This window comes from Salvelinus fontinalis, chromosome 8 (assembly GCF_029448725.1).
Source record: "Salvelinus fontinalis isolate EN_2023a chromosome 8, ASM2944872v1, whole genome shotgun sequence".
In the NCBI taxonomy this organism is placed as follows: domain Eukaryota; kingdom Metazoa; phylum Chordata; class Actinopteri; order Salmoniformes; family Salmonidae; genus Salvelinus; species Salvelinus fontinalis.
In genome coordinates this window covers 14,731,824-14,748,424 of record NC_074672.1, presented here as the reverse complement: position 1 = coordinate 14,748,424, position 16,601 = coordinate 14,731,824, and the positions used below count along the sequence as shown (strand labels likewise).

General features: G+C 43.3%; 1 protein-coding gene across 1 annotated transcript in view; it reads left to right on the top strand.

The window, feature by feature from the left end:
- LOC129860661 (arf-GAP with coiled-coil, ANK repeat and PH domain-containing protein 3-like) overlaps positions 1-16,601 on the top strand; it is a 68,410-nt gene that overhangs the window by 42,748 nt on the left and 9,061 nt on the right. The window contains exons 5-10 of the mRNA XM_055931288.1: positions 5,033-5,091; positions 6,179-6,362; positions 7,208-7,252; positions 7,379-7,474; positions 8,076-8,150; positions 10,366-10,377. Of these exons, the coding sequence (XP_055787263.1) occupies positions 5,033-5,091; positions 6,179-6,362; positions 7,208-7,252; positions 7,379-7,474; positions 8,076-8,150; positions 10,366-10,377 (471 nt within the window). The remainder of the gene's footprint in view (positions 1-5,032; positions 5,092-6,178; positions 6,363-7,207; positions 7,253-7,378; positions 7,475-8,075; positions 8,151-10,365; positions 10,378-16,601) is intronic.

Genomic DNA, 16,601 nt, shown 5'->3' with positions numbered 1-16,601 from the left:
AATGATGAGGGGTACATCTGTAGTTTATGACATGCCGCTCAATCCCCTATGAAGTGTGTGTGTGTGTGTGTGTGTGTGTGTGTGTGTGTGTGTGTGTGTGTGTGTGTGTGTGTGTGTGTGTGTGTGTGTGTGTGTGTGTGTGTGTGTGTGTGTGTGTGTGTGTGTGTGTGTGTGTGTGTGTGTATGTGTGGGGAGGGGCATGGCAGCTGCCACTGTGGGAACCCCTCCAGACTACTAAAAGACCCATACAAATGGGACCATTGAGTGCCAACTGCCCCGGTCACAGCCAACCCCTTGTGCCCTCATAACCCATATTCATAACCCATATTCACAGTCATACACATGTGGGTAGACAGACACATACACTTGAAGGAGGCACACATCTCTAAAGGGAGCGCCATGGCACTCTTCTCTCTCCACTTCCTGCTAATTCAGTTACTATGCCAGGCCAGGCCAACCACCACAACAGAACAAACAAGATATGTTTGCTTGGAAGTAAGACACAAGCAAGCCAAGTATAGCTCCCTTCTAAGCTCAGAAACTAGGCCTGTTTGTTCTTCTCTGGGGGATTCACAATATATTTCTCTGTCTTCTAGAACAACAATCATCAAGGAAAACTGGGCCAATTGTTAAATAGTCACTGTTTCATTCAAGCGTGAAAGTACATTTGAGTTTTTGATTAATTATTTATGTACTTTTGTCTCTCTTAACATCCATTATTTTAGAAATGGGGTAATGGTAGCGATGTGGGTGAGGAAAGGGAGAGACTAGGGGAGAGACTGGGGGAGTGACTGGGGGATGTGGGGGCTTATTGCCAAGTCTTAATGTAATAAAACAGTTACTGAACACTATTTATTTACACACAATCCCTGGATTATCAGCGGGGGGTACAGCAACGTGACCATCCAGAGCTTTGGAGCTGGAAGCTGTAGACAAAGCATGAGGATGTGATGGGCAGGATTCCCATTCCAATCCCCATCACATTTCCAGTTAGGATCAGCCACTAGGGATTCTCTGGATACTGTTCCAGGGCAGGGGAATGGGGTTCTGCTACATTTATATTGAATTCTCTACGTTAGTAAAATTCTGAAGTGGCATGCAGGATTCCCATCATGTTCAAGTTAGGATCAGCCAGTAGGGATTCTCTGGATACTGGTCCAGGGGAGTGGGATTGGATTCGACTGGATTCTCTACATTAGTAGAATTCTGCAGTGGGATGCCAAGTTCTGGTTTCTTGGCCATGCTAACTGATGAGAGGACAGAGTGGGTATCTAGCGTTCCACCAAGAGCATTCCAGCAACCTTTCCATGCAGTGAGTTAGGGCTAAGGTTAGCCTATAGATGTGGTGATGGGGTCAATGGACCGCAGACCGTGGGGGATAGAAGAAGGACGCCGGAAAGGCGCACATTCAACAAATCTGATCTAACCATGTGGATATTTGTCAAGTCAGTCATGATTGATGTATAATTAGAGGCCCACAATGTAGTTACTAAAGTCAGTTGTTGATATATTTGGCTGTTTTCACTGGATAACATTTAGAAGTTGTCCTTTATCCGGTTTAGAAGAATTGACTGCTAAATGCTAACTCCCGTTTGTATAAACTGGTAGCATAGCTAGCATAGAGAAATCTGTGGCGGTCGTCAAAGTCTTCTTTAACTGTAATGCAGTTGATTGGTGATGATGCCATGAACATGTGTTTGGGCTGACATCTATACTGTCACGCCCTGGCCACAGAGAGGCTTTTATTCTCTGTTTTGGTTAGGCCAGGGTGTGACTAGGCTGGGCATTCTAGTTTCTTTATTTCTATGTTTTCTATTTCTTTGTGTTTGGCCGGGTGTGGTTCTCAATCAGAGCGAGCTGTCTATCGTTGTCTCTGATTGAGAACCATACTTAGGTAACCCTTTTTTCCACCTGTCTTTGTGGGAAGTTGACTTTGTTTGGGGCACATAGCCTTTGAGCTTCACGGTTTGTTTTTGTAGTGTTTATTGTTTTGTTCGGCGTCATTTTGATGGAATAAAGAAAATGTACGCTGACCACGCTGCACCTTGGTCCTCTCCTTTCAACAGCCGTGACATATAAGGCATTATACTCTGATTTTTGCCTCAACATAGTGTGAAATACACATATAAACAACAGCCTAAATGTAAGCTAATTTTGCAGGGGGGCAATGAGGAGATTCGGTATCTTTTCCGCCCAGGGCATCATTCCCCCACACGTTTCCATGGCATTTCCATCGTGTTGGTTGAGTTCCATTGACCTCTTTACCACATCTATACAGCATTTCACTACAAAATAGATAAAGCCATCTACTATAAGTACAGTAGGGATCGGATTGCTTGGTGCTGAGTGGATTGGTGATATCTAATCTTTTGATTGCATCAAATATCCCCCTGTCCCAACATGCCTATATAAGTGCAGTTGTGATCCCACCCTCATTCTAGAGGTCTACCCTCAGGACATAGAGGATATGTGTTTCACATTTCCCTGTTCTTCTAGTCCATAGAAACGATCCACATCCCCGTGTTTCTGTCTTTGGAGATCAGTGAACCAGCAGGCAGTCTCTCGCTCTCTTTCCGCAAACAGGGAGCACCTGTGGCATCTTGGCCTAATTAAGGCAATGTATCTCCAGCCGCTCTGCCTCCACACACACAGGCTGCTGTCACCACAAAGCAGCTCAGGAATGTCACAGGCTGCACAAACCACAAACCGCCGGGCTGGGTTGGGCTTGGAAACCCCTCAGCACTTTTCTGTCTCCATCACGCGCACCCACACACACACACACACACACACACACATGGAGCAACCTGTAGGGATGTTAACTACAAACCTCTCTATTTAAAACTCTGTAGAATACGTTATCCACCTCAAACCTCCCCCAACTATACACCAACATGTCAAACGTACGCCAACATGTCAAACGTATCAGAGTTTCCAATCTGACAAGCCCACCTTACTTACACAGTGGTGTTTGTTGCCAGGCCCTGTTGATTGCATTTTGCTTGTCCGTGTGTCTGAAATGTCACACAAGATTTCAATTATCACTTGCTGTTTTGTGGCTTATTAACTTGGACCAGGCAAAGCAAATGAATCGACCACACACAGCGAGAGGCGAAGAGACTGAGAGAAAGAGAGCGAAAGACGTTGATGTTTAGTGTTTTCCCTCTGCTTTGCCAAGCTCTGCTGATTTACAGTGACAAAGGGTGGTCGACGTCCGCCTCCTAACACGACGCTTCATTTGAGAGCGATCCCACAAACCTTTAGAAAGGCCAGAAGCATCAAAGGCAGTATATTTACTGGACACAGTGAGGTGTAACCTTCGGATTAGCATATTTATGGCTGGTTGAATGAGGCAGACTCGTTGTTAATCAAGAGGGGCGCTGGGTCCTGTTATGGTGGGAGAAACACTACTCTTCCAAAAGGAACGACTGTTCTGTTGCCCTTCTGTCTCTCTCTCTCTCTCTCTCTCTCTCTCTCTCTCATTCTCTCTCATTCTCTCTCTCTCACTCTCTCTCTCTCACTCTCTCTCTCTCTCCCTGTCTCTTTCACTCTCTCTCTCTCCCTCTCTCTCTCTCTCTCTCTATGTCTCCCTCTCTCTCTCTCTCTCTCTCTCTCTCTCTCTCTCTCTCTCTCTCTCTCTCTCTCTCTCTCTCTCTCTCTCTCTCTCTCTCTCTCTCTCTCTCTCTCTCTCTCTCTCTCTCTCTCTCTCTCTCTGTCTCCCCCTCTCTGTCTCTCTCTCTCTGTCTCTCTCTCTCTCATGAATTGCCTTATTTGGACCCAGTGATGTTTATAGAGCAATACAACTAACCGTGAAAATACACAGCTTATACCTTGTTAATTACACCTGTACACACTTTGTAGCATTGTGGTCACAACTTCTGGTCTTAATTAAACAAAATGACATGTTTTTACATGCGCCGGTTTGTCTCATGGTGGTGTCAGGTTTACTGTGACGACGTATGCAGTCTTAGAAGTCTTAACAAGGTCATCTTGTGGCGTCATTGTAATTGTATGTTGATACCCAGTCATGTTCTTTTCCATGTAATAAAATCAGTCAACGCTCTGTTCAATGCATGTGCCATAGCTACAGTACTGTATGTGGTTTCTCTTCAGTTGTGATGAGGATGTAGTATACACTAATAAGAGAGAGAGTTATCTAAAATATGCACCCGATCACGACCACATTGCCTGGTGGTTTTAACATGAGTGATAGACTGTGTCATGAAAAACGCCCAAAGCTATCCTACCATGGTTCAGCATGACGGCAACAGGTTTTGGAACCCTGGGGGGTTGAAACATGTCCAAAAAGAGAGCCTTTGCTTTGGTCGAACCACTTTACATGGTCTCCCAAAAATCCTCCAAATCCTCCCTACCTCTGACCTAACCCTGCTAATTGCTAAACACCGACATCAAATTCAATTGTTTTATGAACAAAACCAGAGAAAAACAAATTGTTTGATTGCATGTCTTTTCACCATGTACTGTTCTGTAGCTCTGGTATAGATTCTGTATCTGCAGTGCTGTCAAATTTATACCGAAAGCCTCCTCCCCGCCCTCCCTCTTCCCCCCTCCCTCTCTTGCTCCCTTCCTCCCTCCCTCTCTGCCCCAGTGACCTATTTTACTGCAGACGCAGTGTGGCAGAAGCAATCAATGTGAATGTCCTCAGAAGAAGAGAGGAAAGGGGGGGGATTTTGAATGAGTTGAAGTGTGTGTTCATGTCTGAGTGTGTTTGTGTGCACATGAATGTTATTCATCTCACAGTATTTGTATGCATGGAAAGGGTGATCTCAATTTTGTGTTGTTGTATTTTTTTGCTTTGAATCAAATGAGAATTCAAGTGTTATAAAGGCAGTCCTTTATCGCCCCCTGTTGGTTGAGATCGTATTTTACTAAAGGACCATCAACAGCCTTGAAAAATCAGAAACCTCTCAGTATCTACGTTTGTGGGCACAAAATAAGTTACATACCAGCTCAGAACATCTCACTCCACACTCCTGATCAGCACAGGTTAATGGAAACTAATTTTGTGTTTCAGATACTGTTCGATCAAGCCCAGAGATCTGTGAAGCAGCAGTTACACACCTTTGTAAAAGAGTAAGTTTAAGACAACTTCCTTCCATTGTCACATACTGTCACCCCTGTATAGCTAGGTAGCTTGAGACGATCCCCCCGACACCGCCTCTCGTTGTGTGGACTGGGACCTAACTGAGGGGAATGAAACTTTACTCATTTTTGATGTTAGTGCTCCGCATTAGAGAACGGGAAGCAGAAAAACTATCCTGAGGCTCAGGGCCTTTTACCTGAGAAAGGTCAGGGATCATGACCCTGCCCTTGATGTTGTCTTAACTACAACTTCCCGGGGCAACCCCTAGTCTGACAACAGACTGAAACCACAGTTCAAGGATTTATTACCCACTACCAATAGGAAGGTGAACTGGGGTGATCTGGGTGGGAGAATAAGGAACATGTATCAATCAAACTGAATTGTTCTTATTGAATCCTCCAATCACAAACAGTATTGCTGTTTTCAACCATGTATTCAACATACCAGTCCTTAGTGAATCTGTCAATCATAATATTATACAGTATTGTCATTTTCAACCATGTAGAAGACATCAGCATGCTTCAGTTCGGCTGGTGTCTAGCCAACGAGTGTGTTCGCATATTCCCTTAAAATACCTTTGCTTGAAAAAGTAGAAACAAGTACTTTTTGTCACTTTTGAGATACCGTAGCCAGTATCCACTTCCTCAAAATAGTCATAATTAATCTAAGCTAACTCAAGAAATCTGCCATTAATTTTGAAGTTTGTGCCAAGAAGATCTTAGTCTCGCAATTTTACATCTAAGATGTTTGGTGCAGTATATCTCAAAGAAATAATGTGCATGAAAACGAGACGTGTCTCATTGAATGACAACAAAGACTTTATTGAAGAATCCCTACAGTTGACCAATCATTGTCGAAGGGGTGTAGATGTTTCTCGAGTTTCCCGAAGTCCAAAACGAACAAAAGCATCCCAAAATGTTGTAACAATATATGCGCAAACTCTTCTGAACTGTTTCGACTCGGAAGCAAGCAGACACCTTTACTCCTGTTACCTGCTCAGGTACAACTATAGAAATCACATGAAGTATCTGTTGTTTCCAGGACCCAATCTCAGTGTCCCCAATTTCTCATTCTCAGGGATGTCCGTAAATTCAAGGAGACCAAGAAGCACTTTGACCGTGTGCGTGAGGACTTGGAGATAGCCCAGGTGAAGAACGCCCAGGCCCCCAGGAACAAACCTCACGAGGTGGAAGAGGCCACCGGAACACTCAGCATCACCAGGAAGTGCTTCCGACACCTGGCCCTCGACTACGTACTTCAGGTCAGCGATAGAGAACCGTAACCAGGGATATATGACAACAGGAATTTAGACAGATTAGATGCCTTTGAATTCTGTAGGTCTAGAATAGAATAAAATACCAATTGGATTAGTGAATTCAATGGCAGGCCTTTAAAGATGGTGGCACAGTAGGTATGGCATTGTACTCAGTTATGAAATTGTAGTCACATATTGTGGTTCAGCATGGTTTTAGCTCTGCATGCACACATGTTGTCTCCTCTCCACTCAGTCTCTAGACAGCTACAATGTCTATCTTTAGGAAAAGAGAACTGATGTGGTGTGATCTCTGTGGCTCCCTCTGTCTATAGTATGTCTCCCGGCACTAACGTCCTCTCTGCTCTAATTTTGCAGTGTGTGTGTGTGTTTGTGACCCTGTTTGGTTTTAATTAGCTGAAGGCAGAGAAGGTCACGGTTGTGTCTGGAGATGTATTGCAGTGACCTCTCAAATGTAGCGCAAGATCTAATTTAGGTTTGCATCATTCATTAAGATAGCCAATGAGCTGAATGAATGTTTTTTCTTCTTAAATGCCAACATGATGACCATAATTGGTTCATATAAAGGTCATTACAGTATCATGTTGATGTTATTTTGTTCATAACATAAATGAAAGCTGAGAGACAGGCAGGACTGCAGGACACATGCAGCACAGCTCTCGGGTGTCGTAAACGGTTGGTCACTGTTCTGACATTAGTGAAATGTAACTATTGTCCACTAGAGGGAGATGTTTCAATACACAGTACAGTAATATCAGATCAGGCTGATTCTGGTGGTGTTGTAACATACCATATTACTACTCACTGTTACCCACTTCTCTCCCATCCTGCAGATTAACGTCCTTCAAGCCAAGAAGAAGTTTGAGATCCTAGATGCTGTAAGTGCCCTTAACGATCAGTCCCAACAACATGGAGTACAGCTATGTAAAGTGTTTTGCTGTTGTTAAAAACATACCAATAATAGATTGCTTGTATTCCTCTGTCTGTCTCTGTTTCCCCTGCAGATGCTGTCCTTCATGCATGCCCAGTACTCCCTCTTTCAGCAGGGCTACAACCTGCTGGATGAGATTGACCCCTACATGAAGAAGCTGGCTGCTGAGGTGAGCATCACTATCACCCTCACCGCCCTCATCCAGAGCCACGGCCAGCCTACCGCTTTGCTGTTCCGTCAGGCCCTAAACCCTGGTTCCTGATTGGTATTGGATTGGTTCCGATTGAAAATATCGACCCAGGCAGAGTTGCGTCACCGATGCTCTGTCCGCTGTTGTGCTGTCTGTTAACATAACAGTGCATTAGCCTTCTGATTTGACTGTGTGAAACCAGGGACATTATCTGTTGAAAATCCCTGAATGTGTTGGGTGGTAGATGTAGCAGATATACTGTAGTAGTGTTTGCCAAAGACCTCAGCAGCATGGTGTCCTCTCACATGTCCAGTATGCAGAAGAGTGAGACAAACTTGATCAGACGCTTCATGACAAAACATTGACCTCTCGCACGTCCCCGTGTTTGGACACTGCTAGTTCAAAGTGTTGCAGTCCGTTTCTGAGCTCCACTCTGTCTGACGGCTATTCTTTCACGTTGGAATAACCTATGTTTAAAATGAGGCGCTTCTGTGGACATTCCTTGGCTTAACCTCTCTTCTACCCACAAATCTCAGCTATATGATCAACGTCATGTGTGTTTTGTAAATCTTGTTTCCAGTTGGATCAGTTGGTGATTGACTCGGCCATGGAGAAGAGGGATATGGAACACAAGCACGCCACCATACAGCAGAGGGTAAAGCAAGCAGCTATTTCACTCTTTCTGCTTCTCCTCTGGAAGTTGCCCGGGTCTGGGGAATCTTGAGTTTGCTAGCCTGTTCCCATATTGTATGTGCCATAGCCATGACTTCTCTATCGTTGCCATGCACCGCGCATGTATGGCTTGATGACACAGGAAGTTGGTGGCACCTTAAATTGGGGAGAGCGGGCTTGTGTAAATGAATATAGAATGCATATGCTGTATTCTATTCTACTGTATCTTGGTCTATGCCGCTCTGACGTTGCTCGTCCATATATTTATATATTCTTAATTTCATTCCTTTACTTAGATTTGTGTATATTGTGTGTAGTGTTGTGAAATTGTTAGATATTACTTGCTAGATATTACTGCACTGTTGGAGCTAGAAACACAAGCAATTCGCTACACCCGCAAAAACATCTACCAAACGCCTGTATGTGACCAATAAAATGTGATTTGATTTGATCAAATACATCAAACACATGGTTTGCAGGTGTTTGATGGCCTTCCGTTATGCGCCATTCTCCACTCAGCAGCCTCCTGTGCTTGTTAATGATGGAAGAGTTGCAGGGGACCAGGGCTAGGATAGTCTTCTGTGAGTTGGCCATGTCTGTGTTGGGACTAGGCTGGGAGTTTGGCTGTGGTTTAGGAAACACATCAGAGCTCCCTCCAATCCGGAGTTCACCACCTGGCTACTGTTATGACTGGGGGATTAGGGAGGAGACTGGTCAGCGTTTGATTAGTCTGCCTCAGAAAGGCCAGTCGTTGGTTTAACCGTTAAACCAAGTGGAATTAAGTGTTTTTAAGAGGCTAATCCCAGTGTTGTCCACTGTAAATAAGAATGTTCAGCAATTTTGCTGTATGCCAGGCTAGCTAATCATTGAGATTTGTGGCCTGAACTGTGTGTTGTTGTTTTTTTGCTGACATTTGAAATGTGGGTTCTCTCCGTTCCGTACACGTTTACACAGGCGGCCAAATTCGGGTATTTTTTTCCCCACGAATTGGTCTTTTGACCAATCCGTTCAGCTCCGAAAAAGATCGGATGTGAAAAGATTTGATGTGATTGGTCAAAACACCCATTAGTGGAGAAAAATATCCGAAATGGGGCTGCGTGTGTAAACGCAGCCTAGGAGTACAGAACGGAGAGAACCCACATAAACATAAACACACAGTTAGGGCGTAAACGTAGCCATAGTGCCTCTGATGTTATTTTAGTGCTTTAATGGATAATTTAGGTCTCACATGCAGGTCCACTGTGCCATGCTATATTTACTGACACAAATGTATCCGTCTGTGGGCTGTCAGTTTGCTGTGAAACTGGCAGAAAACAGACAGATACATTTGGGGCGAGTTGAAATTAGAAGTAACAAAATTGGTGCTATCCTCCCAACTTCTACGACAATTACCGTGAGTTGGCAAGGTAATCACAAACAGATCTGGGACCAGGCTAGTCCTGTTCTGGTTGTGAATGAATAATCCCTGGCTTGTTGAGTGGGACTTCCTGAGGTCCTCACGATCTCCATATGAATGAGACACTGCAGTCTCCAGTCTCAGGGTACTGAGCCCCAGGAACAATACTTACTTACCTCAGGAAGGATCAGTGGCCATCTGTCCATCCGCCTGCAGACAGCCAGGGAGACAGCCATGCAGACAGTCATGCAGGCAGCTAGACAGGCAGCCCTGGACACCCTATTTATCACCAGGCCACTGCCTGTAGTCTGGACACAGACAGAGAAACAGGAGGTGACAGATTGGATAAAGGCCTAGCAGTTTTTTATCTGTTTATGCCTGAAAACCAGTGTTTTTTTCATGCAAGCGTCAAACTAACACACTCCATTGGAAAGTGGTAATTTGTGAGCATGTTAGCCAGTGAGCATAATGTCAGCATCTGGTCACAAATAAAATGTAGGCTATGTTTTTATAGGGCTGGTCATTTTAAAGAGGAGCTCAAAGATCAGGGACACGGTCTTCTAGAGTCAGATTATGAGATGCTGGAAGGCCAATAAATAGAATTATAATCTGAGGTGCAATGAAGCAGTTGAAATTATTGTATTATCACCCCACAATTGGTCTGCTATGTCCTCTTGCATGTTATAATGCTGCCCTCTTTATTTCTCTCTCTCTCTCTCTATCTCTCTTTCTCACACTCTCTCTCTCTCTTTATCTCTCTCTCCCCCTCTCTCTCTAACCATGCTGCGATCTGCTCTACCAGACTCTCATGCAGGTGAGTACATTTTATACTTCACATGCAATAAGCATGCTTGTCTGCTTCTTGTGAGAGACTGATGCAGACGTACAGCACAGCTCAGAAGTGCCTCTGGAGAACATTAGCCAACCCCTTTGAAGTTATCTTAAGCACTAGTGTGTGGGGCTGCAGAGGCATACAACAGTACTCTGTGAATCATTTATATGACGCAATCAGATCCTCAGCGCTGACTGCTATAGGCATAGCATAGGATAGTATAGCATATACAGTCGTTTGTTCTGAAGTGGATGGCTCTGTTCTCATTTCTTCTCTTCTGTTCAGAAGTGTTCTGCTGAATGATTCTCTGGGTGTTTTGTAGATTCCGAGGCAAAGAAAGGTTGAATCTTATTAATGGACTTTTTGATGGATATTTGTTCTTAATTTCATACTATTGGGAAATGTGTTTGTTATCACACCACTTCAAGCATCACCTTCTAGCTCAGCTACGGCATTTGATAAATCAGTAGTGGCCTTATTACAACGGGCACAATTTTGTGTTCCCTTCCCCCTCCACTCCCTAAAGTCATACTCCGCTCTGAGCTGGTTAAATATCATAGGGATTTGATGGTTCTTCTCATCACATCTGGACATGAGAAATAACCCTTGTGTAAAGGTACATGGGACAATGGGGCACCCCTGACATTACCAGCAGAGATATGAGAATAAAGTGCTGCCACCAAGTGTGACCGGAGCTCTATGGTAAACAGAGCAGAGAAAGCCTGTAAATGTCAACCTCCTGAGAGGTCTTATTCATTTCTAACTGTGGGTTTAATAGAGGAATTCTGTCCTCGGCCAAGTTTGATCTCTCCAGATCAACACTAATACAGTACCATCACAACATTCTGGGCTACTGTTCCTCTAGCACACAGCTTGTTAAAACTTCTTATGGCTGCAGGTGCAGTATTGAGTAGCTTGGATGAAAAGGTGCCCAGAGGTGCCCAGAGTAAACTGCCTGCTCCTCAGTCCCAGTTGCTAATATATGCATATTATTAGTAGTATTTGATATAAAACACTCTGAAGTTTCTAAAACAGTTTGACGGATGTCTGTGAGTATAACAGAACTCATATGGCAGGCAAAAACCTGAGAAAAAAATCCAACCAGGAAGTGGGAAATCTGAGGTTTGTAGGTTTACTGTGTATTCGCCTATCGAATACACAGTGGGCTTTGGGTCAGTTTGCACTTCCTACGGATTCCCCTTGGTGTCAACAGTCTTTAGAACCTTGTCTGATGCTTCTACTTTGAAGTGGGGCCGAAAGAGAGGAGAATGAGTCTGCCATGAGCTGACCATGCGCGTTCATGTGAGAGCGAGCTCTGTTCCATCGCACTTCTGAAGACAATGGAATTCTCCGGTTGGAACATTATTGAAGATTTATGTTAAAAACATCCTAAAGATTGATTCAATATATCATTGACATGTTTCTACTGACTGTTACGGAACTTTTTGACATTTCGTCTGCTTTTAGTGAACGCGCTTCCTGACTTTGGATTTGTTTACCAAACACTCTAACAAAAATAGCTATTTGGACATAAATGATGGACATTACCGAACAAAACGAACATTTCTTGTGGAAGTGGGAGTCCTGGGAGTGCATTCCGACGAAGATCAGTGAAGGTAAGTGAAGATTTATAATGCTATTTATGACTTTTGTTGACTCCACAATTTGGCGGGTAACTGTATGGCTTCCTTTTGTGGCTGAATGCTGTTCTCAGATTATTGAATATTGTGCTTTTGCCGTAAAGCTTTTTTGAAATCTGACACAGCGGTTGCATTAAGAACAAGTTTATCTTTAATTCTATGAAAAACATGTATCTTTCATCAAAGTTTATGATGAGTATTTCTGTTATTTGATGTGGCTCTCTGCAATTTCTCCGGATATTTTGGAGGCATTTCTGAACATGGCGCCAATGTAAACTGAGGTTTTTGGATATAAATATGAACTTTATCGAACAAAACATATATGTATTGTGTAACATGAAGTCCTATGAGTGTCATCTGATGAAGATCATCAAAGGTTAGTGATTAATTTTATCTCTATTTCTGCTTTTTGTGACTCCTGTCTTTGGCTGGAAAAATGGCTGTGTTTTTCTGTGATTTTGCGGTGACCTAACCTAATCGTTTGTGGTGCTTTCGCTGTAAAGCCTTTTTGAAATCGGACACTGTGGTGGGATTAACAAGAAGTGTATCTTTAAAATGGTGTGAAATACTTGTATGCTTGAGGAATTTTAATTATGAGATTTCTGCACTTTCACTGGCTGTTGTCATATCGATCCCGTTAACGGGATTGCAGCCCTAAGAATTAGGCTGATAAAAATATATACATTTTGATTATAAAAAAACCTTTTCAGTGCTTTAATTTTCAGATTTCAGGAGTCCTGAGGTTTCTATACACAATCTCGTTTATATTTTAGGCTTTTACAAGCATTAGGAGTATATTGCAGGATTGTGATTTCAAATACTTAATCGGCTCATTTGTCTTTGAAGGTCTTGGTTGGGGGAATGAGAATGTGGGAGTTCTTTTTCACCAGTGTTGTACAGTGTCCACACACTCAAGATGGGTTCGGTTCCATGGTAACTGTTTCTCGTGGCAACAGCGAAGGGAGAGCTAAATAAACCAGGTGGGGCTCCGGATTAGGTCAGACAGGCTGTTGTGTTGTGGGTGGGGCTGAGGCTAGGGCTGGTAAGGCAAGGTGCCAGGTTAGTCAGTGGTAGATGACACCTCGGGTATGAGGGGACAAGAGGATCCTTGCTGGCTGCAGACAATAGTGGTGTAGTATGTCACTGCAGACAGACTGGCTAATCAGTGCCATCAACTGTCCTGTCCTGGCCAGGGCCCATGTGGCAAAGAGTGAGGGGGCATATGTGTCTCAGAGCGGCTGGGTTAAATGCGGAAGACACATTCAGTTGAATACGTTCAGTTGTACAACTGACTAGGAATCCCCCTTTCCCTTTACCAGGTGGATGAGATATCAGGACATTCCTCCCCAGTCTGTTTAGTTTAGTGTAGTCGACTTTAGTGTGTTCTTGCCTCATTTGACATGAGCTTCGGCTGATCCTGATCAAAATCTCCATCTTGTAGTATCTATGTGTATTTTTTATCAGCTGCATGATGTAGGCCACACACACTGCTGTGATTGCTGTTGAGACTGGACCGTTAAATGGCATATATACTGCTGAGGTGAATGAGTACTTGGACATGAATAAATAACCGTTGATAAAAGTGGCAACTTATTTCTGTGTAAACTGTCTCAAATGGCTTAGGGCAAGAACACACTCAGGAGGCTTAAGGGCACATTTTATTACCCATTCAGCCGCTAACTGCCACTCCTTGATCGTCCTGAAATTCTCTCCCCTTTAGTCATATTTGGAACAATATCAGAGAGGGGTTTTCCAAGGGAACTTAGCACATACTTAACCAACAGACCCTAGGATGCTCATGATGAGAATGAGATCTTAATATCTTACACACTCACATTTCAGCCAAGCAGAGTCTCTCTCTATCCAATATCCAAGGGAGTGGTAATGGCAGAGTACATCAATAGTGGGCCTTGTTGTCGGTCGGGAGGAAAGCCTGTGGAGAGTCAGACACCCACGTTGCTTTGCTCTGACCGATGGAGACCCAGGTCTTTGATATTGGAGTGTTGAGGGGTTCCTTCTCAAAGTTACATAAATATGTCCTTAGTTTGTCCTATAACTTCTTAGAATGGAGAGCAAAACATCGTCATAAGCCCTCCACAGCTCTGTACTCAGTAGCCTCTGACCTCTGTCCTCTGGGGAACATGGCTGCTGGAATTAACGGTTTTCACCATCATGGATTGCAACATCCATGCAACATCCATTCTAGTCTCCTTTCAATAATTGACTTATCAAATAAAGCACAAATGGGATTGCACCAGTAAATAGTTAGATTCGTTTTGAGTTCTCTGCGCCTACTAATTGGTGTAATATGTCTGACCAGAGCCATGATACACAACTCTATGTCTGACTATCTCACAGGCTGCCGTTGCCCCTTGGATGTCCTATCACATTCCACAGCTTCCAATTCCCCTCATCTGGCACAGCTCCGCTGCTGCTAGCAGCCAGGCAAGGTTCAGCTCATATAACCTAAGTTTAGGGTGCTAAGTTAGGGGACACAACAAAGCTCTAACAGTAAATAAATAAATAAAATGAAGTTAAAGTAGCCTTTATTGTGAACCATTTGGTGTCTCTTGGTTTTTTAACACGGTGGCCCACCTGACTACATTGCTAACAAGATGCTCTGTTTCTATTCTTGTTGAATTATTTACTGCCAGTCATTTCCCCTCTGCATGATGCCAGATCATGAATAATGAATGGCCTTTATTGTTCGGGTTAGCCTGCATACAGGAAATATTTGCTTCCCTTTTTCATAACATGTGTTGGGTTACTCTAAGGGCATTATGTTTATAGTAAGGATAAACATTCTTGGAGGGTACTGGACTAATTGATAAGTGCATATTTGTGTAGACTACACTATGTGGTAAATGTGCTTCTACTGACATGTTTTCTGTAGTGGCTTGCATTTAGTTAGTTTACTCTTTGTTCGGGTCGATGGCAAAGTCTCATAGCTTCTCAGTGGTGATTGCTTGATTAACTGGGCTGGTTGCCAGATGGAATCATGGGGACGTGGGCCGGGCTCCATTTATTGCGCGCTGCAGAACACTCACGGGGTCCGAGTGTTGAGGAGTCGTAAAAGTGTCCAAACAGCGCAGCGTGGATTCTGGTGTCACTTTAACAAACTGCACGTCTTTGGGTCTTGAGCGACTGAAGGCAACTCTGGTTTGGAAGTTCGGGGTTCCGCGAATAAACTGGCAGCTGTATGATAATAAGATCTAATCCAAAGACCCACACAGCGACGGCAGCAGGCAGGTGCTATTGTGGAGCGCACATGTCTGTATAGGGTAGTTATTCACGATGCGGTACTAACAGTCCCAGAATTGTTCAGTGTTCAGCGATCAGAGGACTTAACGGACGTTTCGTTTGCAGCTCAACAGAGATGCCTATTCACTGAGCATTTGATTAGAGTTCCTACATTTCCTGTTATATTTCTGTTTGCCTATTTACATGTCCAATGCTGGATAATTTAAAACGTTTGAAAATGAAGATATTTGGAAGGTTGGACCACACTCTGGTGGGTTGAGCTTTATTTTGTGGTCTATTAATCATTTATTTCACTTCTACTTTGTATTGTTTTGATTGCATTTGCATGATGTTGCTTTATGGAGAGTTGACCTTTTGTGAAGAGAGGAGACTCATCATTTGAATACGGATATTTTTGTGTGTCATAAAAATATGAATGTTTTTCATTTGTGTCATGACTTGGGAGTATTAAACAGCATATTAGAAATAACCTAGTTTATAGTAAACAGCAACACTTTGCAGCTCAGACTGTAACAACAAATTGTACAACGCATATTTGTGCATGTCAAAATGAGCGATTTTTAAGAAGTAGTTGTATTATTCAAACATGGAGTGACTAGTAGTTAATGGCGTGCTGCCCTGCTCAGTGCTGCTAATACCCCGTTATGAAACTCAACTGATCACAGTGTCTGATGGGATCTGACTGTGTGCACCGTCACTGGCGTTCGTTTATCTAGGTCAGCTATGGAGCTATTCTGAATCATCCTAAAATAAAGAAATGACAGATTGGACAGAGTCGTCAAACCTTCACCGTTTTATTGCATTTCATTAGAGAACTCATTATTCAGATGGAACTTGACCACGATGGGAAGATTGTGTTCAATAGGTTGTTTGTGTATTTGTCATGAAAAATAACCCAAACTGAAGCTAGATTAATGTTCTGTACCTATTCACCTGTCCATGGGTGAGTGTCACAGGCAAAGTTTCAGGACATCAAATGATTCTAATCTAATACTTAGATTCTTTCTTAACGTTCGTCTCACAAAGGACCGCCTCTGAGAACTCTTTCATCAAGACTCTATTCACTATTGAGACAATTGTGTCTTGGCAGAGGAAGCTTTACCACTGTGATGTAATGTGGTAAATGGGCCAGACAAAACACAGGCACAAATGTTTCTGTATTTCTGTTGACGGCATGGTAACTGTTTTGTACATGTTGGTCTGTGTTGTGTGAGATGCCTTTTTTTCAAGAATGATGCACATCATAGCTACTACTATCTAAATGAAACCAAATTACTGTCTGACTTGGCACAATGATTCATGATT